The sequence below is a fragment of the Lucilia sericata genome, unplaced genomic scaffold, assembly GCF_015586225.1.
Source record: "Lucilia sericata isolate MDLA Ls3-8-SP2 unplaced genomic scaffold, ASM1558622v1 Contig000317F_arrow, whole genome shotgun sequence".
NCBI classification, from domain to species: domain Eukaryota; kingdom Metazoa; phylum Arthropoda; class Insecta; order Diptera; family Calliphoridae; genus Lucilia; species Lucilia sericata.
The window spans coordinates 174057-200916 of NW_023994341.1; the positions used below are offsets into that span (position 1 = coordinate 174057).

At 28.8% G+C, this 26860-nt stretch overlaps 1 protein-coding gene across 14 annotated transcripts in view; it reads right to left on the reverse strand.

Moving 5' to 3' along the window:
- The window catches only part of LOC119603612 (basement membrane-specific heparan sulfate proteoglycan core protein-like), a 223110-nt gene that overhangs the window by 117724 nt on the left and 78526 nt on the right, over nt 1-26860 (reverse strand). For 12 of the 14 annotated variants that reach the window (XM_037955708.1, XM_037955707.1, XM_037955704.1 and 9 more), the window contains exons 3-8: nt 21570-22029; nt 21320-21500; nt 21083-21249; nt 19575-20753; nt 17198-17512; nt 14851-14970 (exon numbers count right to left, since the gene is read on the reverse strand). In XM_037955708.1, the coding sequence (XP_037811636.1) occupies nt 14851-14970; nt 17198-17512; nt 19575-20753; nt 21083-21249; nt 21320-21500; nt 21570-22029 (2422 nt within the window). Of the gene's footprint in view, nt 1-1793; nt 2040-14850; nt 14971-17197; nt 17513-19574; nt 20754-21082; nt 21250-21319; nt 21501-21569; nt 22030-26860 lie in introns of those variants that run through there. The other 2 variants (XM_037955705.1, XM_037955709.1) reach the window with 2 other exon arrangements.

A 26860-nucleotide genomic window follows, 5' to 3' on the forward strand; every position in this document is an offset into this window, starting at 1 on the left:
TGATTTTGAATTTCGTTAAAATTCCTTTTTATTCGTTCTATCGCGATTTATTCGAATAAATTATTCGACAATTTTTAGAAATTGTCATTTATAAAGATTTTGTTATTTGTTAATCGGTTTTTATTTGAAAAAGGTCTTAAAGGAACTTAATCTTCTAAAAATTTCGAAGTTTTACTCAAGAGATTGAATTTTATTCGATTAACCCGTTTTTATACGATTAATCGTTTAATATTCGATTAAATTTTTTCGAAATTTTGAAAAAACATGTTTGTTCCATACATTATAGTAGAAGAAAAAAAAACTAATTTTATTCGATTAATCGGGGTTGTAATCGAATAAACGGTTTTTTATTCGATTAAATTTTTTGCCTTTTTGTTTTTTCAAGTTATAAGATGTCAAGAAACATGAAAATTTCTAGAAATCAAAAATCTAAAAACTTTATAAATTTTATTCGATTATTCGGGTTTTTATTTTAATCATTACTTTTTTCATTCGAATCAATTACAAGTTTTTCCGTTTTTTCTTTGCAAAATTTAATAAAATTGTCATAATTATTAAAAATTTAAGTTTTTGAAAAAATTCCAACATTTTATTCGATTATTCGGATTTTTATTCGGGTAATCGGTTTTTTATTCGTTAAAATTTTATGTTTTTTTTGTCGTTTCGTTATAAAAATTTAATAAGAAGTCAATAAACGTTAAAATTTGTAAGTTTTAAAAGAATTTTTATTCAAATAAATTAAACATTTCGCCTTGATTTCCCGAAATTGAGTAAAAAAGTCATTTATTCGATTAATAGAGTATTTTTATTCGAATAAATTAACGCTTTTTCGGGTTTTTATCCAAAACTTTTATAAAATGTTAAATGTTAAAAATTTTATTCTATTAATCGGATTTTTTATTCGAATAAATTATTCGTATTGTCTCATATGATCCATAATTTAAAAAATAGATTTTACGTTTTTAAAAAAATTTTCAAAATTTTATTTGATTAATCGGGTTTTTTTATTCGAATAAATTATTCGGTTTACACTTTTCTTTTCTTAAAATTTATTACAATTTTTTTTAAATTTCAATTTAATAAAAAATTATTCAATGTTAAATTTAATAAAAAAATGTCCAAAATTTTATTCGATTAATCAGTTTTTTTATTCGAATAAATTATCCGGTTTACCCTTTTTTTCTCAAAAAATTAATCAAAAATTTTATTAAATTAAAATTTTTAGTTTTAAAAAACTTTCCAAAATTTTATTCGATTAATCGAGTAATTTATTCGAATAAATTATTCGTTTTACCCTTTATTCTCAAAATTTTTATAAGAAATTATTTAAATCTTAAATTTTTAGTTTTATTCGTTTAAACGGTTTTTATTCGATTAATCGGTTTTTATTCGAATAATTTTTTCTTTAACAGTTTTTTTGTTTAATTTCAATAAAATCATAAAAATTCTTAAGTTTTTTCGAAAATTTTCTTTAAAATGTTGAAAAAAATTTATTCGATAAAAAGGGTTTTAGGGGGTTTTACAACTTTTTAGAATTTTCTATTGCAAAAGGTCCTTTATGTAGAATATTTTTCTTTTTAGAATGGTTTTTAAATTTTAGTTTCTATTTTGTCCAATTTTTCCAAAATTTGTTTGTTAATTTCAAACCTTTTTTTTTAATATTATTCGCTTTTTTAAACTTGTTTAAACACTTTTAACTCCTTTTTTTTAAATGCTGCACTTTTTTTTTTTCTTAATTTCAATAATTTTTCCAAAAAATTTTTTTTTTTTTCAATTTACAATCCTTTTCTCACTTTTCACTTAATTTATAACGTATTTATTCCAAATAATTTATTCTTTTCCTCAAGGAATCCTTCTTCGTTTTGTGCTAATTATTTGAAAATTTTTCGATTCCCCCAAAAAAAAGGAAATATTTCTTTTTATTAAAATTTTTTCTTTTGAATAATTTTCAAATATTCTGCTTTTCAACTGAACAAATAAAACTTCATCGGTTTACACCACCCGCGTTTCAAATTGAAAAGCTTTTGCACAGTTTAACGTCTGAAGTTCAACTGAATGGAAAAACGAACGTTAAAAGCCAAACGAAAAACCAACAACTATAACACACAGACAAAACAGACAAACACAATTCTATTTGAAATCAGAAATACGAAATTTCACACTGTGCTCTGTAGTAAACACAACTACAACAACAACAACTGGGGGAGAATGGGCAATGGAATGTTAGATGGAGAAAATCAGCTGCAATAGCAGCTGCTGCTGCTGCTGCAGTCTAACAGAGAAAATCGAATGCTCAACAAGCGGCGTTGTCAGCAAAACGCATTAGAAATACGCGAACGCCAACAGCTAAAAAACAAATAAAAGAAAACGATGCTCATTGTGGAAAAGTCATGGTTGCAAAAAGCAGTGAATAGTCATGGATGCAATGGTTGGCTGGTTGGTGGCTGATGCTGTTCAAGCACCATTTCTGTAGTTGGCTTCTCACTGAAGGAAATTGTAAAAAAATCATAAAGAAAAATCTTCAAGAAACAAAAAGAAAACAACAACAATATAGAAAATTAAAACCACAAATCGTTTTTTGCTGGCAGAGTGGTGACAATAAACAACAATATCACCAATACAACCTCCCCAACATCGCCACCATGACCAACAGCAACAACCAGCAATTACGAAGAGACCACGAACGACTAATAAAATCAACCACACGAACGAATAAACGAACCACAAGTTACAAAAAAAAAAAACAACAAACAAAAAACAAAGTTTACAAAACAATAGCAGCAACATGTTGCGGCAACAAAGTTGCAACAAAGAAAATAAACAAAACGACAAGTTGTAAGCACGTGGTTGCAACCAAAATGTTGCAAATTAACAAAATCACTAGGAAATTGTGAAAATTTAAAAAGTTTTGTTTAACATAAATATTTTTGGAAAAATTAATCGAATAATCGGTTTTTAAACGAATAATTTAGAAGCTAGAAAAAGTTTTCTTAAAAAAATCCAAAAAAAAAAAAATTTATCTATGAAAAAATATTTTCCTACATTCGAATAAAAAACCGGTTTTTTATTCGATTAAATTATTCGTTAAGTATTCCATAGGAAAAAAAACCCAAAAAAAAAACTTTTTAAACTTAAAAGTAAGTTAAATTTTAGATAAAAATATGACTTTCAAAAAATTATTCGAATAACCGGTTTTTTATTCGAATAAATTATTCGTACAACAATTGTTTAAAAACTTTTTTAACTTAAAACCAACTTGATAAACTTAAAAGCAAAAACATAAAAAAATTACTTTCAAAAAAATAATTCTATAACCGGGTTTTTAATCGAATAAATTATTCGTACAACAATTGTTCAAAAACTAACTAAAAATATTGTAAAACTTAAGGAAACCTGATATGTAGTTGAAAATTTTTTTCAGAAAATTATTCGAATAACCGGATTTTTATTCGAATAAATTATTCGTTAAGGATTTCATATGGAAAAAATCAAGAAAATACTTTTTAAACTTAAAAGTAAGTTGAATTTTGTATAAAAATATGACTTTGAAACATATTTTTCAGAAAATTATTCGAATAACCGGTTTTTTAATCGAATAAATTATTCGTTAAGTATTCCATATGAAAAAAAATCAAAAAAATACTTTTTAAACGTAAGAGAAAGTTAAATTTTAGATAAAAATGTGACTTTCAAAAAATTATTCGAATAACCGGATTATTATGCGAATAAATTATTCGTACTTCAATTATTCAAAAACATTTGAAACTTTAAACCAACTTGATAAACGTAAAACTTAAAAAAAACTGATATGTAGTTTAAAAATATTATTAAAAAGTTATTCGAATAACCGGTTTTTTATTCGAATAAATTATTCGTTAACGGTTTTATGTGAAAAAAAAAAACAAGAAAAACTTTATAAAATGAAAACTAATTTGAATTTTAGATAAAAAGTATTTTGAAGAATTAGTCGAATAACCGTTTTTTTAATCGAATAAATTATTCGTAGCCGATTTAAGCTGAAATAATAGCATATCACATAGTCAAAACAAGTTTCTTTTTATATTTATAATATTTTTCGAAAATTATCTGAACAACCGGTTTTTTATTCGAATAAATTATCCGCAAACAACTTTGTGCTGAAAATTTCATTAACATTATTTTGAACTCAAATAATCTTGAATATTTTAATCGAAATTATTTTGAAAAATTAAACGAATAATCGGTTTTTATCCGAAAAAATTAAAAAAATTATTCGAATAATCTTTGTATAAACTAATAAATTTTGTTGTTATGCGCTATAGGTTTCAATTGTACAATTTTATTTACCAATAATTGGCATAATTTTTAAACGTTTAATCGTTCGATTATTCGTTACAAATTATTCGAATAAAATTTTATTCGTTGGCGATTTTCGGCTAAAATTTAAACTTTTAAGCATTTCTGCTTACATTTCCATAAGTTTTGTTGAATTTCCTTGCTCTTCTTAGGATTTATAGCTTGAAATCTAGCAATTATTCGATTATTTTATTCGATTAATTTTTTTATTCGTTTAGGATTTGCAAAAAAAGTTGGTTTTTGGTGTTAAAAATGTTTTAGTAAGAGTTTGTTATACTTTTTAAACGATTATTCGTTACAAATTATTCGAATAAAATTTTATTCGTTGACGATTTTTTGTTGAAATATATAATTTCAGGCCTTTTCTTTTAGTTTGCAATACGATTTGTTTGCTCAACTTGTTTTTCCTAGGATTTATAGCACAATTAAAATCTGAATTGATTTGCTTGAAAGAAATTTTCTAATTTATTACAACAATTTCATTAATATTTTTATTGGAACTAAGCAGTCGTATTGTTAACTAGTTCCCCATTAATGTTTAAATTTAAAAATTTTAATTTTTTGTGTCTTTTTTTTTTTCTTCAAGCACAACACAAAAGACCTATTAAGTGTTTATGTTTTATGAGTTTATCAAAACAATTTAGTTAAATTTCTTGTAATTTTTTTATAGCTCTACACATTTACTTCATCTATATGTTTATAATTTTTTTTCTTCTTTACAGGTTTACTTAAGTTTGTGTGTGTGTGTTATCCAGAATTCTAATGTTGCAAAGTGCTTTTAACCTTATGAATATGCTGCTGTTGCCTTTTGGATTTCCCCCCTTTTTTTACAGATTGGGAGTCATGTTTTCTAAAGTAAGTGCTACTTCTAGATTTAAAAATTTTCTTTGCCATTTTGTTGTTGTTATGATTGTCAAAATGACAAAAAACTAGTGTAAAGCTTTAGCAGCAGGAGTGTCAGTTGTTTGTTATAGCAAAAAATGAAATCTGTGTACAAAAATTTAATCATGTACAAAGTTTAGAGGATTTTTTTGCAATATGCAAAAATTATTTTATATCCTTGTTAAGAGAGTGTTGAGAGTTTAGTAGAAAAAAAGTGGCAAAATGTAATAAACCAAAAAAAGTAGTGAAAAACTGAATTTTTTATAAAATATTAAATTTAGTTAAGGATTAAAGGGAAATTAAACAGAAAAAGGGGGAATATTGGAGGAAAACTTATTTTTGTTAAAAAAAAAACATTAAAACTTTATTTTTGGTTATATTTAAAACATGAATTTTCAAAAAAGTACTTTTTGCAAAAAGTACTTTTTTGGTACTTTTTCGAAATTCGATATATTGCTTCAAAATTAAGTATTTTTTCAAGATTTTAATGAAAATGCACTAATTTCTACAAAAAAGTACTTTTTTGAAAAAGTACTTTTTTTGGTACTTTTTTAAATTTTCTCGCTATTTTAAAAGAAATTACATTAAAGTTCCCAAAAAACACCTTTTTCAAAAATTACTTTTTTGGTACTTTTTGTAACCAGCCAAACCACACAAAACTTCTCACCCCTTCAAAACATGCCCATTGTTCTGCATATGTCTCTCCAACTCTCTTTCTCCCGTCATTCCTTTGGGGAGTTATTTTCGGTTATGTTTACAAATTACTAACGGATGTTGATGGTTGGTTCGCACAAAAACAACCATAACAACAACAATAACAATAACACAGTTTATTACAACACATACAGCCACTCATACTCTCTAAATGCATGAGTAAATGACTGAATGACTGAGTGTATATGAATGAATGAATGAAATGCTTGAACATGGTAATTTTTATGATTACCAACGTTTGTGGGAGTTTGTATTGTTGTTTGTCAGTTCCTTTTCCCTTTTTTTACATACATGTAAAAATGCAAATTTTCTTTATTTGTATGTGTGGTTTATTAATTAGATCTTCATTTTCTGTTTTTTTAGTATTTTTATATATTTTTGTAATAATTTTTTTAGTAAAAAAAATATATAACACCAAACTAGAGCACTGGCGAAAATAAAGATTTATTTAAGTAAAATTTACATTTTTGATTAAAAATTTGTGGTTTTAAAAAACCCACACACACACATAAACGCTATTAAATAAAGTAAAATATAAAAAAACTTTCTGAAGGAAATTTTAAAATTGAAATAGTCAATATTTAAGAAGCTTCGCCTACAGTTTAGAAATAGTTTCTACTAATAACCACCGTCTGGATATAGACTCGACTATAGTCTAGACTATAGCTTCCAATGCACCCTGTCCTATTGTACCGACTATGGTCGGGACAATAGTTTCGACTATAGTCTGGACTATAGCTTCGACTATAGACTGGACTATAATTGTGACTATAGACTGGACTATAGTTGTGACTATAGCCTGGAAAATAGTCTAGTCTTTAATGTAGTTTAGAGTCTATAGACTAGACTATAGACTACACTATAGACTAGACTATGGACTAGACTATAGAGTAGACTATAGACTAGACTACAGACTAGACTACAGACTAGACTATAGACTAGACTATAGTCAAAACTGTAGACTATGCCGTAGCCTAGACTATGGTTTAGTCCATAGTCTATTCTATAGTCTAGTCCATAGTCTATAGTCTAGTCTATAGACTAGACTGTACCCAAGACTATAGTAAAGACTGTAAACTATAGTCTAGACTAGACTATAGACTAGACTATAGACTAGAATATAGGCTAGACTACAGACTAGACTATAATCTAGTCTATACTCTAGTCTCCAGTCCAGTCTATAGTCTAGTCTATAGTTTAGTATATAGTCTAGTCTATAGTCTAGTCTATAGTCTAGTCTATAGTCTAGTCTATAGTCTAGTCTATAGTCTAGTCTATAGTCTAGTCTATAGTCTAGTCTATAGTCTAGTCTATAGTCTAGTCTATAGTCTAGTATATAGTCTAGTCTATAGTCTAGTCTATAGTCTAGACTATAGTCTAGTCTATAGTCTAGTCTAGTCTATAGTCTAGTCTAGTCTATAGTCTAGTATATAGTTTAGTCAATAGTCTAGTCTATAGTCTAGTCTAAAGTCTAGTCTATAGTCTAGTCTATAGTCTAGTCTATAGTTTAGTCTATAGTCTAGTCTATAGTCTAGTCTATAGTCTAGTCTTTAGTCTAGTCTATAGTCTAGTCTATAGTCTAGTCTATAGTCTAGTCTATAGTCTAGTCTATAGTCTAGTCTATAGTCTAGTCTATAGTCTAGTCTATAGTCTAGTCTATAGCCTAGTCTATAGTCTAGTCTATAGTCTAGTCTATAGTCTAGTCTATAGTCTAGTCTATAGTCTAGTCTATAGTCTAGTCTATAGTCCAGTCTATAGTCTAGTCTATAGTCTAGTCCAGTCTATAGTCTAGTCTATAGTCTAGTCCAGTCTATAGTCTAGTCTATAGTCTAGTCTATAGTCTAGTCTATAGTCTCGTCTATAGTCTAGTCTATAGTCTCGTCTATAGTCTAGTCTATAGTCTAGTCCAGTCTATAGTCTAGTCTATAGTCTCGTCTATAGTCTAGTCTATAGTCTCGTCTATAGTCTAGTCTATAGTCTAGTCTATAGTCTCGTCTATAGTCTAGTCTATAGTCTAGTCTATAGTCTAGTCTATAGTCTAGTCTATAGTTTAGTCTATAGTCTAGTCTATAGTCTAGTCTAAAGTCTGGTCTATAGTCTAGTCTATAGTCTAGTCTATAGTGTAGTCTATAGTCTAGTCTATAGTCTTGTCTATAGTCTAGTCTATAGTCTAGTCTATAGTCTAGTCTATAGTCTAGTCTATAGTCTAGTCTATAGTCTAGTCTATAGTCTAGTCTATAGTCTAGTCTATAGTCTAGTCTATAGTCTAGTCTATAGTCTAGTCTATAGTCTAGTCTATAGTCTAGTCTATAGTCTAGTCTATAGTCTAGTCTATAGTCTAGTCTATAGTCTAGTCTATAGTCTAGTCTATAGTCTAGTCTATAGTCTAGTCTATAGTCTAGTCTATAGTCTAGTCTATAGTCTAGTCTATAGTCTAGTCTATAGTCTAGTCTATAGTCTAGTCTATAGTCTAGTCTATAGTCTAGTCTATAGTCTAGTCTATAGTCTAGTCTATAGTCTAGTCTATAGTTTAGTCTATAGTCTAGTCTATAGTCTAGTCTATAGTCTAGTCTATAGTCTAGTCTATAGTCTAGTCTGTAGTCTAGTCTATAGTCTAGTCTATAGTCTAGTCTATAGTCTAGTCTATAGTCTAGTCTATAGTCTAGTCTATAATCTAGTCTATAGTCTAGTCTATAGTCTAGTCTATAGTCTAGTCTATAGTCTAGTCTATAGTCTAGTCTATAGTCTAGTCTATAGTCTAGTCTATAGTCTAGTCTATAGTCTAGTCTATAGTCTAGTCTATAGTCTAGTCTATAGTCTAGTCTATAGTCTAGTCTATAGTCTAGTCTATAGTCTAGTCTATAGTCTAGTCTATAGTCTAGTCTATAGTCTAGTCTATAGTCTAGTCTATAGTCTAGTCTATAGTCTAGTCTATAGTCTAGTCTATAGTCTAGTCTATAGTCTAGTCTATAGTCTAGTCTATAGTCTAGTCTATAGTCTAGTCTATAGTCTAGTCTATAGTCTAGTCTATAGTCTAGTCTATAGTCTAGTCTATAGTCTAGTCTATAGTCTAGTCTATAGTCTAGTCTATAGTCTAGTGTATAGTCTAGTCTATAGTCTAGTCTATAGTCTAGTCTATAGTCTAGTCTATATTCTAGTCTATAGTCTAGTCTATAGTCTAGTCTATAGTCTAGTCTATAGTCTAGTCTATACTCCAGTCTATAGTCTAGTATATAGTCTGGTATATAGTCTAGTCTATAGTCTAGTCTATAGTCTAGTCAATAGTCTAGTCTATAGTCTAGTCTATAGTCTAGTCTATAGTCTAGTCTATAGTCTAGTCTATAGTCTATTCTATAGTCTAGTCTATAGTCTAGTCTATAGTCTAGTCTATAGTCTAGTCTATAGTCTAGTCTATAGTCTAGTCTATAGTCTAGTCTATAGTCTAGTCTATAGTCTAGTCTATAGTCTAGTCTATAGTCTAGTCTATAGTCTAGTCTATAGTCTAATCTATAGTCTAGTCTATAGTCTAGTCTATAGTCTAGTCTATAGTCTAGTCTATAGTCTAGTCTATAGTCTAGTCTATAGTCTAGTCTATAGTCTAGTTTATAGTCTAGTCTATAGTCTAGTCTAGTCTAGTCTAGTCTATTCTATAGTCTAGTCTATAGTCTAGTCTATAGTCTAGTCTATAGTCTAATCTATTGTCTAGTGTATAGTCTAGTCTATAGTCTAGTCTATAGTCTAGTCTATAGTCTAGTCTATAGTCTAGTCTATAGTCTAGTCTATAGTCTACTCTAGTCTAGTCTATAGTCTACTCTATAGTCTAGTCTATAGTCTAGTCTATAGCCTACTCTATAGTCTAGTCTATAGTCTACTCTACAGAGTAGTCTATAGTCTAGTCTATAGTCTAGTCCATAGTTTAGTCTATAGTCTAGTCTAATGTTTAATTTTTAACTTTAAATTAAATGGTTCGTAATCTAATCTCTTGCATTTCACCAATAGTTTTTGTGTTTGTATTTAAAATAGTTTTAATTAAAATATTTTATACTTTCTCTTCCAAACTAAATGAAAACTCCTCCGTTCTTGTTTTTTTTTTTTTTTTGGCAAAAAATGTGTCAAAACTTTTGGGTAAAACATAATTTGTATGTTAGAATTTATTTAATACTAATCTCTTGTATGGTTTGTTAACACCCACAACAATATATTCAAAAACAATATTTTACATTAAATACTGTGGCAAGCAAACAATATGACCTTAGGGTTTTGTAACAGAAAAGCCCAGCAAACATTTTGAAGTCTATGCAATAAGATAAAAGATATAAAATTTGTTTTAAGTCTGCTTAGTAAATGTTTGCTTGGTTACTGCTGTGAATAGCAGTGTTTTAGACAGAGTTTAAATATTAGTAGATGATTTTATATTTTTATTTTTGACTTTGCAATAAATATGCATTTACCTCATATTTAAAAATATGCATATTTAAAAAATGGTTCTGTTCAAAATATTTCTAGTATTTTTGCTAAAAATATTTACCCATACAAACTATTGCATATTACAGCTTACAGACAAATATAAAATGTTTTCACTTACAATATATTACGCAGCAACTCGCTAACATATTTATAATACCCACATATATTTCATATGGCTTGCCTATAATATTAAAATATTTTCCTACACAAATTATTCGCAGTCAACAATATTGAAGCCATGCGAGCAGTAATATACGAACATGAAATGTACGCAAGCAGAGCATATATGTGCCGACGAAAACACGAAACAAAACGATAGTCGCGACTATCAGGTTACAATATTTTTACTATCAAACTTAAATATTATTTACTATAGGAAATGACTTATGGTCTAAAATTTAACATTTCATGTTGAACTTGAAAAATTATAAAATATGAAAAATGTATGCAAGATATAACCAAATTTTATTTAGAAAATAATTGAAAACGTTTATATCTATGTATGTTTTATGTATATTATGGGAAAAATGTATGCATGAAATAACCAAATTTTAATTAGAAAATTTTTGTATTGAATTATTGAATGTATGTATTTATTAAATTTATGTTTAATTTTTATGTGGAGTATTAAAATGTATGTATTTGTATTGATTGTAATATAATTAGAAAAAAATTATATAAATACTTAGAGGATCATATGAATGTAAAAATATATTCAAATATGTATATATGTAAAAAATTGTTTTTACAGGCTATATTTAAACATATTGTTTGTAACAGGATGACAATAAGTTTGTAAACAGGTAGTAATGCATTAGTAGTGTCTATGAAATGATCAATAATGAAGGAAATTATAGGTATTTTAGAAATTTGTAACAGGATAGCAAAAAATTAAGAGGGGACATAAAAACATAAAAATTTGTTTTTGTAATTTTACATTGTGAAAGGTTAAAACAACAAAAATGTATGAGTGTATTACATACATATACAAGTATGTTTTTCATATGCATGTGTCACATTTCTATAAATTATTATTACATACACTCAATTATCTTACAATAATGAATGAACAGGCGCGAAGAAAAAAATATATAGGTGTTAATAAATTTGCATATGCCATTGCCAACCTTTTGAATTTGCATGAGAGAGACTAAATAATAATGATATTTCTTTCCTCTTCTCCCCACCACAAATTCAAGTAAAGCAAAAAAAAGGATCTTGCGTAAACCATCGTTAAGGAATGTGCGTAAAATGATAAAGTAGGAAGAGAATTTCTACTACAGGTCATTTTTATGACGAATGTATTTTTGCATCACACGTACATATCTTCTTCCCTCCACCAATTCAGGGAAAAAATGACCTATCGTAATCCACCGTTATGGAATGTGCGTGAAAAGTAGGAAAGAAAAGTGCTGTTACAGGTCATTTTTATGACGAATGTGTTTTTTGTTATTGTTTCACACATACTTACATACATACATACAGTGTCTCTCATAAGTATTCGAATTTAGGTAAACTATGAAAAGAAACCAAATTTAATAATATATTTTGTGTGGAAAATAAATAAATTAATTTTTTATATTGTCTAGATAGTCCTTAGTTTTGATATCACGCCCCTTAAAATTTGAAAAATTTACATTTACTTAAATTATTTGTGCTTTTTTTAAAAAAAGTCCATGAAACTACTTCACAAAAGTATGCGAATTTTTCCCATATTTCATATTTGATCATATTATACGATACACAAATTTTAGAATCGCATGGTTTTATGCTTAATATTGTTTTAAGGGGTTACTATCAACCGCATGGATATATTTTTGACCCATTTGGTCCACAATTTTGGGGAATTTGTACCCCCTTTTCATGTAATATCATTAAAATGGCGATTTTTGGCTATATTTGTATGTTTTCACCCTTTTTCCAGAGATAAAACCAAAATTTAATATTGGAATTTAATAGAACCCATAGGGTATCTAAAAATAATATTTTTTGTTATAAGGATCTGTACTTAAACGTTCCAAGATGTATTTTTTGGTATCGTTTTTCAGTTTCTAATTGAATTATCTGGATCATAAGTCCCTTTTCGTACCTCTAGGGACGATATTTTCCGACAAAGTTGTCTAGTGTATATTCAAGTACATATTGGCACTAATGTATTTTAAATTTTCAATATATTATAGCGGTATACAACCCCAAAACATGCCTTAACAAAACGTCATCCTATATAGTAGATTTCAGTTTTTACTACTCGTAACTTTCACGCTTATGTAGCCCGTTACAATAACACTGTAAGTCCTAAATTTTGGTTTTAATTTGATCATAGTAAATAATATTTAAACACATATCAACATTTTTGATGTGATCATAATGATATCGTGCCATGCAGCACGGAGGCCATTGGTATATAAAAATAATGATTTTACTATTTTGAATGGTGCTTCTTCGAGGCATGTTTTGGAGTTTTACACTTCCACAACACATTGAAAACTTAAAATGTATAAAAGCTGATATCTAAAAGAATATATACCAGAAAACTTTCCCCGAAAATAGTTGATCGTAGTATTATAAAAATGGACTTAAGTTCCAATATATTGAACTAGCGACAGAAGAATGATCCGAATAATTTATCTTGGAACGTTTAAATACAGATTCTTGTAACAAAAAATATTATTTTTAGATACCCCAAGGGGTCTTTTAAGTCCCAATATCAAATTTTTGTTTTATATCTGGAAAAAAGGAGAAAAATTTGCAATTATGGCCAAAAATCGCCATTTTAATGATTTTACATGAAAAGAGGGTACAAATTCCCCAAAATTGTGGACCAAATGGGCCAAAAATATATCCTTTCCGTGGATAGTAACCCCTTAAAACAATATTACGCATAAAAACCATTCGATTCTAAAATTTGTGTTGCGTATAATATGATCAAATATGAAATACAGGAAAAATTCGTATACTTTTGTGAGGCAATTTCATGGACTTTTTTTAAAAAAGCACAATTAATTTAAGTCAATGCAAATTTTTCAAGTTTTAAAAAGCGTGATATCAAACATAAGGACTATCTAGACAATATAACAAATTAATTTATTTATTTTGCACACAAAATATATTATTAAATTTGGTTTCTTTTTATAGTTTACCCAAATTCGAATAATTATGAGAGACACTGTATGTATATACAAAACCAGATATAAATGGTGTTGCATATTTGAATATATTTTTACATTCATATGATCCTCTAAGTATTTATATAATTTTTTTCTAATTATATTACAATCAATACAAATACATACATTTTAATACTCCACATAAAAATTAAACATAAATTTAATAAATACATACATTCAATAATTCAATTCAAAAATTTTCTAATTAAAATTTGGTTATTTCATGCATACATTTTTCCCATAATATACATAAAACATACATAGATATAAACGTTTTCAATTATTTTCTAAATAAAATTTGGTTATATCTTGCATACATTTTTCACATTTTATAATTTTTCAAGTTCAACATGAAATGTTAAATTTTAGACCATAAGTCATTTCCTATAGTAAATAATATTTAAGTTTGATAGTAAAAATATTGTAACCTGATAGTCGCGACTATCGTTTTGTTTCGTGTTTTCGTCGGCACATATATGCTCTGCTTGCGTACATTTCATGTTCGTATATTACTGCTCGCATGGCTTCAATATTGTTGACTGCGAATAATTTGTGTAGGAAAATATTTTAATATTATAGGCAAGCCATATGAAATATATGTGGGTATTATAAATATGTTAGCGAGTTGCTGCGTAATATATTGTATGTGAAAACATTTTATATTTGTCTGTAAGCTGTAATATGCAATAGTTTGTATGGGTAAATATTTTTAGCAAAAATACTAGAAATATTTCGAATGGTAGCAATTAAATATATTATATTCATAAAATATATTTATATTTTAATATTACATACGTATGCATAGGAGAAAATATGCATTTTGGTTACTAATATATTAGTAATTTTAATCACTGGTTTTAGATTATTTCATTTGAACTTTTGTTATTGGTAAATATTATTTTCAGGGTCATTATGTTGGCAAAAATTAATTGAAAAACTATAGATTATTCTGAAACAAACACTTAAAACTAAAAATGATCTGTTTTCTGTTAAATGCCATGAAAATATTTAAATTAATTTTCAAACCAAAAAACTTCAAGTGTTTTTAACTAAAAATAAATTTCTTACGAAAAATAACTCAAAATCGTTTTATGCAAATTATATCAAAACATGAATAAACTTAAAATAAACTTAAAAATATAAAACTATGGAAAAACAATAGTTAAGATTTAACCACAAATATTCAAATTTTTTATCAAAATTTAAATTTTCTAAAGGTTTTTCCTTAACTCTGATTTCCATGGTTTTTTTAATAAGTTAAATAAAATTTTATAAAAAAGCTCACCTTTTTCGGGACAATTTAATTCATCGGTGTTGTCGCCACATTCATGAACACCATTGCATAAATATTCTTTGGGTAGACAACGATTATCACATCTGAATTCATTTTCTTCGCATTCGCTTTCTGTTCATTCATTTGAATTTTTTTTTTTTTTGAAAAATAAAAAATTCACATATTAATTTAATCATAAAAAAGTAAATATTTTTTCAACAGAATATTAACAGAAAACACATACAAAATGTTAGCTAAGTAAGTTAAGAGATATATGCATTGATTTGTTTTTAGTAACAGGTGAATTTGTTCTTTATACATAATGCTAAAATATTAACAAAATTTTAATGGTTATTTTGGAAAAGTAACCGCTTAAATATATAAACATTTTTTAAAATAACTAAGAGCTGCAATGAAACTATGCAGACATATTCTTAAAATTATAACTATGTACTTCAAAAATTAATGATTACTTAAAAGAAGCAACCGTTCAAAAATTTTTTAAAGTCTGGTCTACAGTAGCCAAGTGCAGTCTATAATGTAAAGTAATAAAACTGAACTAGAACTGAACTAGAACTGAACTAGAACTGAACTAGAACTAAACTAGAACTGAACTAGAACTGAACTAGAACTAAACTAGAACTGAACTAGAACTGAACTAGAACTGAACTAGAACTGAACTAGAACGGAACTAGAACTGAACTAGAACAGAACTAGAACAGAACTAGAACAGAACTAGAACAGAACTAGAACAGAACTAGAACAGAACTAGAACAGAACTAGAACAGAACTAGAACAGAACTAGAACAGAACTAGAACAGAACTAGAACAGAACTAGAACAGAACTAGAACAGAACTAGAAGAAACTAGAACAGAACTAGAACAGAACTAGAACAGAACTAGAACAGAACTAGAACAGAACTAGAACAGAACTAGAACTGAACTAGAACAGAACTAGAATAGTACTAGAATAGTACTAGAACAGAACTAGAACTGAACTAGAACTGAACTAGAACTGAACTAGAACTGAACTAGAACTGAACTAGAACTGAACTAGAACTGAACTAGAACTGAACTAGAACTGAACTAGAACTGAACTAGAACTGAACTAGAACTGAACTAGAACTGAACAAGAACTGAACTAGAACTGAACTAGAACTGAACTAGAACTGAACTAGAACTGAACTAGAACTGAACTAGAACCGAACTAGAACTGAACTAGAACTGAACTAGAACTGAACTAGAACTGAACTAGAACTGAACTAGAACAGAACTAGAACAGAACTAGAACAGAACTAGAACAGAACTAGAACAGAACTAGAACAGAACTAGAACAGAACTAGAACAGAACTAGAACAGAACTAGAACAGAACTAGAACAGAACTAGAACAGAACTAGAACAGAACTAGAACAGAACTAGAACAGAACTAGAACAGAACTAGAACAGAACTAGAACAGAACTAGAACAGAACTAGAACAGAACTAGAACAGAACTAGAACAGAACTAGAACAGAACTAGAACAGAACTAGAACAGAACTAGAGCTAGAACAGAACAGAACAGAACAGAACTAGAACAGAACTAGAACTAGAACAGATCTAGAATTAGAACTAGAACTAGAACAGAACTAGAACTAGAACAGAACTAGAACAGAACTAGAACAGAACTAGAACAGAACTAGAACAGAACTAGAACAGATCTAGAATTAGAACTAGAACAGAACTAGAACTAGAACAGAACTAGAACTAGAAGAGAACTAGAACGGAACTAGAACAGAACTAGAACAGAACTAGAACAGAACTAGAACGGAACTAGAACAGAACTAGAACAGAACTAGAACAGAACTAGAACAGAACTAGAACAGAACTAGAACAGAACTAGAACAGAACTAGAACAGAACTAGAACAGAACTAGAACAGAACTAGAACAGAACTAGAACAGAACTAGAACAGAACTAGAACAGAACTAGAACAGAACTAGAACAGAACTAGAACAGAACTAGAACAGAACTAACACTACCGTCATATATAATGTAAGTTGTTGTCTGGTATATATGCTGTTTTATATTCGAATTAAAACCGGTTTTTATTCGAATAAATCTCTAAAAGTCTTCTTTAAATATAAACACTTAATGACTTTTAAACTTTTCTGATGAAAAGGAAATGTTTTAAGGGATTGAAAAAACACACACAATAATGATGAAAGGGAACAAACAATATGATTTGGTAACCTGTCAGCTATGAGAGGACATGTTCCAAAAAAGGTACAGAAACACACACACAACCACAATAATAAATGTAATACACAAAAACAGAGACAGACAGAAAGTGAGTGATTGAGTGATAACACAAACACAGTACCAGGTTCATATTCGGTTTCTCCATCGGTGCCATTTTCATCGTAACCTTCCGAAGGACAGTTCATTTCATCCTCACCATCGGGACACTGTTCTTCACCATCGCACAATTGTTCTTCGCAAATGGTTTTGCCACTTTCGGAACAAGTGAAAGTGGTATCGCCACGGCAACCACCATCATAAATGCTGGTGTAAACAGGGCTGGTTTCAGTAATGGGCACATAATCTTCGCCGGAAGCTTCAAATTCGGGTACATGGTGAGATTCATGTTCACTTTCGTAAACGTTTTCATCAACGGGAGCCTCTTCGGTGGGTGTGTCTAAAGGAATTTTGAGTTGGGTTTTTTAAAATTATGATAAAGAAAATGTTTTTTCTTAGGTTGCTAAACAAACATAAAGCCAAAGCCGGGAAAAGAGCTTTTTTTGGAGGTTGTAACGCAGAAACACAAACACATAGAGTAACAAAGACACAGATTTGTTTTGAGGGAGGAATTATCAAAAGTTATGGGAGTTAAGGAGTTGTGGTAGGTAGGGAAGGAATATATATATTTTTTTCGGATTACAAGACATACACATTGAAGACCAAGTATAAGCTATAGAAAGCTTTATAAATTTATATGGGACATAAAGACAGTACTTTAAAAACACACAATTTTTTTTGTTACTTAAAACTAAGTTTTAGTTCTACATATATATTATTACAGATTGTTAATTTGTCCCCCTACAAAAATTTCTCCAAAACTACAGGTTTTAGTTACAAAGTTCTAATTAAGTCCTTAAATTTATATTAGTATTTTTTTTTAAATTTCAATCATGACATTTAGATTAAAATAATTACAATAATGAATGAATGAGAAAAACGTTATAAATTTTAAAAGCTTTTACTAAACCTACTTAGTAAAAGTAAGTAAATGGTCCCAAAGTTTTTCAGGTTTTAATATCTTAAATTTTTCATAACAAAATCATATAAAATTCTACATTTTTAAAAAAGCTTTCAAAAGCTTTTACAATATTTTTTGTGATTTTTAACGAAAACCGTCAATTTTTTAAAGTTTTATTATCAAAAAAATATAATTTTAAGCTAAAAATTCGTTTATTTTTAACTTCTTCAAAAAAATCAGAAAGCTTTCCAAAGCTCCTCTTCTAAAATTAAAAAAAAAAATGTTTTTTTATAAATTTTTTAAACTATTTTGATAAAAATAACCATTTCAAGTTAAAAAAAAATTTTCAAATTAAAAAAATGCTTTTAAAAGCTCTTTTTCAAAAACAGTTTAAAATGTGATTTGAAAAAGCTTCAAAAAGCGTTTTTAAAATTCTTCAAATATATTTTTTTATTTTTTTACAAAAATTAAAACTTTTGACTTAAAATGTTAAGAATTGTTTTAGAGCTTTTAAAAGCTTTTTTTCCAAAATTTCCAGGAAATTAGTTATTTGATTTTATTTAATCATTTAGAACAAAATTGCAAACTTATGTTATAAAATGTTAAAAATTTCCACAAAACTTTTGAAAGCTTAAAGTTTTTCTATGCAAATTACAGGCTTTAGCTTAAAATGGTAAAAATTATTTTGATTTTATTTAAACTTTGTTGCCATTATTTAATACTTTTGTCATAAAATGTAAAAGTTTTTATAAAGCTTTTGAAAGCTTTTTTCCAAAATTTCTTAAAAATCATTTAAAAATGCTGGAGTATATTCCGTCCCTAAATTAAATACATTTCTTTTTATAGAACTTATTTTTTTTTGTCAAAAACTTTAAGCTTTTGCAAATTTTTATTAAAAACTACAAAAAGCTTTTAATGAGTTAATGAATTTTCGGGTTTTTTAAATGATTTTTTGGAAGGATTTATGATTTTGAAAGAAATTTATGAAAAAGCTTTTTATTTAATGAAAAGCGTTTTATGTAATGAAAAGCTTTTGAAAGCTTTAAGTTATTTTTTGACTAAATTTTATGAATTTTACATAGAATATGCTAGATACCCGTTTGATGTTTTTTTAATGTTTTAAAGCTTTTTGTATTCAGCTTTAAAGTTAATGCTAATAATGAGCTTTTTTAAAGGTTAAAATGAGTTTATAAATGGGTTTTTTAACTTTGTAATGAATTGTTAGAGAAGTGCTTAAAAGTTCCAGGTTTCTTTTTGGTGAAGAGTTAGTACGAATCCATTTTTTTTTTCAAACTACAGACCAACATGATTAGTAGAATACCCGTATATAAGACTAAAGTTAAAAAGCTTTTTCTTCAAAAACGAAGATTGTATGAGTGTGTTAAGGTGCTGGGTAGTTTCAGTGTTTTTTTTTTTTTTTTTTTTTTTGCTTTCGTTATGGTTATTGTTGTAGTAGCTGTTGGATTATGCTTGAATATAGTATGTGTAATATGGTATCTACCTGCATCACATGACAATTCATCACTGCCATCTTCGCAATCGTAACGATTATCGCAGACATTGGCACAAGGTACAGGTTCACCACTTTGACAAATGAAATAGCCATGGGGATTAGCATGACAATCGTATAGATTGGCTTCGGAATCTTCTGCACTTGTTCCGGGCTGATAGTCATGGCCATATGATTGATCGTGTCCCGGTTGTGGTTGACCATATGATTGATCGTGTCCCGGTTGTGGTTGACCGTATGATTGATCGTGTCCCGGTTGTGGTTGACCATATGATTGATCGTGTCCAGGTTGAGGTTGTGGTTGATATTCATGACCATAGGTTTGATCGTGACCCGGTTGGGATTCTGGTTGATACTCATGGCCATAGGTTTGATCATGATCGGGTTGACCATGTTCACGTTCATATTCCATTTCTTGTTCACGACGTTCTTGTTCTTCTCTCTCGCGTTCTTGTCGCTCTCTTTCCTGTTCTTCCAATTCATATTGACGGGCTCTTTCCTCCTCTTCGCGAGCAAGTTGTTCTTCGTATTGTCTAGCACGTTCCTGTTCCTCTCTTTCTCTTTCGGCTTCGTATTGCTTGGCACGTTCTTGTTCGGCCATTTCACGTTCGTGTTGCAATTGTCTTTGTCTCTCCTGTTCCAATTCGATTTGACGCTCTCTTTCACGTTGTATTTCCATTTGTCTTTCTCTTTCCATTTCCTGCTCTCTATCGTAATCATAAGGATCGTAGGCAGTATTATCATCATAATTGGGTGTATCGGTGGTCTCACCTTCACCACGATGGCCCTCTTGTGATGTCACAATATCTTCTTCTTCATCCAAATCTTCATCAACTTCTTCATGATTGTATTTATTGCAAATATCCGTATCCTCATCACTGTCATCATCACAATCGCCATAGTTATTGCAGAGATTATCACATTTGATAATTTGACCGTTGCGACATTCGAAATTGCCCTGTTCATCACATTCATCAAAGTCAAAATGACCACCGGCATTATCGTAATGACCACCAGCTCCGGCTGCGTTATTTGTATGATGTGTGGCTGTACCTTCACCAGCACCATGATAAGCATTGTTCATGTCTACACCTTCACCTTGATGATGAGTTTCAGCGCCATTGTGATTGTAGTCGTCCGTCAGATCGACTCTTTCGTGATCTTGAAGATCTGAATGAATGATGGGGGGGTTTTGTTTTTTGATTTGTTTGAATGATTAATTTACAATAGAGTGTTTTAAGTATGTTTTTTTTTTTTTTGAAATGTTTAAGAAAATGTTTTGTTTTTGTATGTTTATGTATAGAGTGTTTAAGCTTAATTTAAGACCTTTGTCTAATTTCTACCCCTGTTTGCCAAAAACTACTTTAAATTTTTTTAATTTAAAAGTTTAAATTAACAAAATTTTTCAAATTAATTTCCAGTACTTTTTACAAAAAAAAAAAAGTTAGCAAGTCAGGTTTTCCTAAACAATTATAACCCTAACCTATAGAGTTACTTACCTCTAACACGTCTGAAATAATAACTATTATCGGCATCGGCTCCGAAAGTATCACCCAATTTCTTATAGCCCATCAAATGCTGTTGGAAACGTTGACCAAAATCGCTCCATCTTTCAGGCAAATCGATTTGTACAATAACATGTATAAAAAAGCTATCATGGGTGGGTCTAAAAGGGGGAGAGGGGATAGCGGTTAAGTAAAAGAGCTTTTTTGTGCCAAAGAAACCAAAAAACTTACTCTACTCTTATTAAAGTGGTATGCAAATAAGAATCTTCATCCTCATCATTGCCATAGTTATCAGTGATGAAATGTAAGAAACCTTCATGGATTTGTTGTTGCAATTCCATAAATCTAGCATTACCTTTACCCAGACGATATTCATCCATCCAAGGTTCACTTAAGCTGAACAAAGTTTGCCCTTTAAGAAGAAAATGTTTAGTTTTTATTTAAAGGCAAGAAAAAAAAGTTTAGAAAGTTTTGTTCCTACAAGTATCATGCTCGCCATAACCCTCGGTATCATCACCGGAACCCTCAACTTCATCACCATACGATTGACGTTTATTCAAACGGTTTTTAGCCTTGTTATTGCGTGCCGCATTGGCTGCTTTGCGTTTTTGTTTTTCCGCCAATTTAGCCTGACGTTTACGTTGCTTTTCCAATTTGGCGGCATTTTTGGCATGCTTCTTATCGGCCACCAATTTTTTCTCTTCACTACCGAATAGGCGGCCCAGCTCACGGCGTACACGCTTAACGCTTTGCATTAACCAACTGCCATCGTTAGAGGAGGAGGAGCCCTCATTGTCGGCCTCATCCACTGGTTGGAGTTCATCTTCGATAAAGGCTTTTTCGTCCAGGTCACGCGCACTACGTAGTTTAGTCGATGAGGCAGCATCTTCGAATTGATCGATATCAAAGGTATCTTCAAAGGTTAAATCATTTTGGATTTGCTGTATGAAAAAGAGAGAGAGAGAGAGAGAAAATTACATTAAAACTTATTCAGAAAAAAACTATGTGAATATTCACTGTTTAGCTCCACTGTTAGTAGAAAACATAACAGCAAAACTTTACTGTTAAGCTAAAGCTTTAGCATACACATACAAGGTTGTTGTCTTGGCTAAAGAGTGGTGAATATAAAGACATTAAGGTGGCCAAAGGTGAAAAACTCTAAAACTTAGAATTATAGAAATGATGATGACTTTTTCCCTCCTACCAAATGTCATTAACCTATAAACTTCATGTAATTCATTTTGTGTCAAAATTCTTTGCGGCTTTATTGATTTGTTGTAAATTATGTTAAAACAAAACAAATCAAACAATTCTTCAAACACACTTTTGTGTAAATAGAATCAAGAAAAATACAATATTTGTAAAGGTCGCTGAACATCTTTTGATGGGTGGGTGTGTGAGTTCTTTTCTCTTTGCCCCCAAACTGATAAGATAACGACCACCATGATAGCATAGATACTACTTATTATATTTTGAATTTTTGGCAGAGAAATGGTAATACATACTCTTTAGAAAGAACAGGTGTTTTGGCGTATGCTGTTTCGGCTATTTTAAACAAATACAATTTTGTTTTTGTGCTACAAAAACAATGTTAGAAATGTTAAATATTTGTAAATAAACAAATAATATATTTATTTGAAATTATTTCTTAAAGAAAATATCAAAAAAATCATAAAAACTGCAAATTTAAAAAAGGTAGTATTTCTACTACTTTTTGAAAAGTGCTTAAAAATCACATTTTGACCTAATTGTATAATACACGTGCTTAAAAATCATATTTTAGCCTAATTTTATAATAAACTAACATAAAAATTAACAACAACAGAAACTAAAATTTTAAAAAAGGTAGTATTTCTACTACTTTTTTGTAAAACTTACAGAAATCTTAATTGAACATAATTTTATTGAAAGTTAACTTCTTAAATTTTAAAATTTAAAAAAAAGCTAAAATTATATTAAAAATAACCTTTTTAAAAAAGGTAGTATTTCTACTACTTTTTTGAAAAACGTACAAAAATCTTAATTGAACATAATTTTATTGAAATTTAACTTTAAACTTGATAATAAAACTAAAATTTCATTAAAATAATACGTTTTAAAAAAGGTAGTATTTCTACTACTATTTTGCTTTTGGGAATTAATGACTTAAAATTGCATTTTTGCATAATTTTATAATACATTAACATAAAAATTAAGAAATTTGTCAAATTTTAATTTTGAAAAAGGTAGTATTTCTACTACTTTTTTTAAAAACGTAGAAAAATATTAATTTAATATATTTTTCTTCTATATTACCTTCAAAATTACTTAAAATATTGAAACTTACTTAAATTTTATTAAAAAGCTGCTGTTGAAAAGAGGTAGCATTTCTACTAATATTTTGCTTTGTGGAATTAATAGACAAAAATAACATTTTAGCACAATTATATTATACACTAACAGAAAAATAGCTAAAATGTCGAAAAATTTAATTTTTGAAAAAGATAGTATTTCTACTACTTTTTTAATTTTTGGAATTAATGACTATTTTTGCCGTTTTTAGTATGTAGAACATTAGCATTTACCCAAAATAAATTAAAACAATTTAAAATCATGAAATAATCATGAAATTTTTGATATTCAAAAAGGTAGTATTTCTACTACTATTTTAAAAAATTGTTGTTAGAATAGAAATTTTTTAGTATATTATTCATTAGCACTAAAGAAAAATAATTAGAAATCCTAAAAAATCAAGAAAATTTCGTTATTTAAAAAGGTAGTATTTCTACTACTATTTTAGAAATTATCGTTAAAATGAAAAAATTGCATTAAAACTAAGGTAAAAACTTAAAATCTTGAAAAAACTTAGAAAGTTTTGATTTTCAAAAAGGTAGTTTTTCTACTACTATTTTAGAAATTGCGGCTAAAATTGAATTTTTGCAGTTTTTAGTCTACCATTAATTAATATCAAAGCAAAATAGCCTAACGTTATAAAAAAATCTAGAAAATTTTGATTTTTAGAAAGGTAGTTTTTCTACTACTATTTTAGAAAATGAAATTTTTGCAGTTTTAAGTCTACCAATCATTAGGACTAAGGCAAAATAACGTTAAATTATGAAAAAATCTAGAAAATTGTGATTTTTAAAAAGGTAGTATTTCTACTACTATTTTTCAAAATTGTCTCTAGAATGAAAATTTTTGCAGTTTTTAGTATATAAATCATTAGCAGTAAAGAAAAATAATTATAAATTTTGAAAATTTATATTTTTAAAAAGGTACTATTTCTACTACTATTTAAAAAATTGCACTAAATTGATTTTTTTCATTACTTAAGAAATTTTAAATAATTTGCAGAAAATTTTGAATTTTAAAAAAGTAGTATTTTGCTACTTTTTCAAAAATTATAAAATTAATACTTTTTTGTAAATTTTTTATGTTAATATTTTGAAAACAAATTATTCTATTAAATTTAAATTGTTTTTAAACATTTTTCTCTATTTTATTCCTTTTGGCTTGTGTATGTGTGTATGTGTGTTATAGCAATGAAAACTTTCTCATACTAATATTTGTCTGACAGTTGAACACAGTTTAGTCTTAGTTTAACATGTGGTTAACCCACCTGTGGCTTTTTTAAAACACTTAACTATACAAACACTAAGTAAAGTATTTAAAACATCCTGGCAACAATTATAGTTTTCCTTCTCTCTCTCTCTTTCTATCTCTAGAGGACTTAAGGATTGGTAACAAAATTTGGTAATATTTTTGTCTAAGTTTGTTTTTATTTTTTGCCACTAATTGAGGTTTTATACAAAAACTTTTTTGTGTACAATAATAAATTTTTATTGTCTGTACTATTTTGCTTTAAAAGTCAATAACATTTTGGCAAACATTGATTTTTGAACTTGCTGGCTGGCTGTTCATTTTTTTTAGCTTAAACGTAGTAGTTTAGTTAATTTCTCTAGGTTTCTGTGGAATTTTGGGTCTAGCCTAGTAAAGTTTTTTTTGTTTTTTTTTTTTTAACGCACACCAGTTTTCTAAAACAGTTAGTGGCATGCAACCTAATGCATGTTTGCTATACAAAGATACCTTTTAAATGTTTTCATTATTAGTAAAAGTATAATTTTCATTTGTTAGCTAATAAATTGGTTTAAAGAGTAAAAAAACAATTAAAGGAAAAATTTAAGAATTGTAGAATTTTAAATAAAAAGTTCATGTTAGTTCTAACTCAGTTGAGTACTAGTTCTGTTCTAGTTTTGTTCTAGTTCTGTTCTAGTTCTGTTCTAGTTCTGTTCTAGTTCTGTTCTAGTTCTGTTCTAGTTCTGTTCTAGTTCTGTTCTAGTTCTGTTCTAGTTCTGTTCTAGTTCTGTTCTAGTTCTGTTCTAGTTCTGTTCTAGTTCTGTTCTAGTTCTGTTCTAGTTCTGTTCTAGTTCTGTTCTAGTTCTGTTCTAGTTCTGTTCTAGTTCTGTTCTAGTTCTGTTTCTAGTTCTGTTCTAGTTTCTGTTTCTAGTTCTGTTCTAGTTTTCTAGTTCTGTTCTAGTTCTGTTCTAGTTCTGTTCTAGTTCTGTTCTAGTTCTGTTCTAGTTCTGTTCTAGTTCTGTTCCAGTTCTGTTCTAGTTCTGTTTAGATTCTGTTCTAGTTCTGTTTAGATCTGTTCTAGTTCTGTTCTAGTTCTGTTCTAGTTCTGTTCTAGTTCTGTTCTAGTTCTGTTCTAGTTCTGTTCTAGTTCTGTTCTAGTTCTGTTCTAGTTCTGTTCTAGTTCTGTTCTAGTTCTGTTCTAGTTCTGTTCTAGTTCTGTTCTAGTTCTGTTCTAGTTCTGTTCTAGTTCTGTTCTAGTTCTGTTCTAGTTCTGTTCTAGTTCTGTTCTAGTTCTGTTCTAGTTCTGTTCTAGTTCTGTTCTAGTTCTGTTCTAGTTCTGTTCTAGTTCTGTTCTAGTTCTGTTCTAGTTCTGTTCTAGTTCTGTTCTAGTTCTGTTCTAGTTCTGTTCTAGTTCTGTTCTAGTTCTGTTCTAGTTCTGTTCTAGTTCTGTTCTAGTTCTGTTCTAGTTTTTTTATTTTTCTTTCTTGTTCTAGTTCTGTTCTAGTTCTGTTCTAGTTCTGTTCTAGTTCTGTTCTAGTTCTGTTCTAGTTGTTCTAGTTCTGTTCTGTTCTGTTCTAGTTCTGTTCTAGTTCTGTTCTAGTTGTGTTCTAGTTCTGTTCTAGTTCTGTTCTAGTTCTGTTCTAGTTCTGTTCTAGTTCTGTTCTAGTTCTGTTCTAGTTCTGTTCTAGTTCTGTTCTAGTTCTGTTCTAGTTCTGTTCTAGTTCTGTTCTAGTTCTGTTCTAGTTCTGTTCTAGTTCTGTTCTAGTTCTGTTCTAGTTCTGTTCTAGTTCTGTTCTAGTTCTGTTCTAGTTCTGTTCTAGTTCTGTTCTAGTTCTGTTCTAGTTCTGTTCTAGTTCTGTTCTAGTTCTGTTCTAGTTCTGTTCTAGTTCTGTTCTAGTTCTGTTCTAGTTCTGTTCTGTTCTAGTTCTGTTTTCTGTTCTAGTTCTGTTCTAGTTCTGTTCTAGTTCCTGTTTCTAGTTCTGTTCTAGTTCTGTTCTAGTTCTGTTTCTAGTTCTGTTCTAGTTCCTGTTGTTCTGTTTCTAGTTCTGTTCTAGTTTCTGTTCTAGTTCTGTTCTATTCTGTTTCCTAGTTCTGTTCTAGTTCTGTTCTAGTATGTTCTAGTTCTGTTCTAGTTTCTAGTCTGTTCTAGTTCTGTTCTAGTTCTGTTCTAGTTCTGTTCTAGTTCTTCTGTTGTCTAGTTCTGTTCTAGTTCTGTTC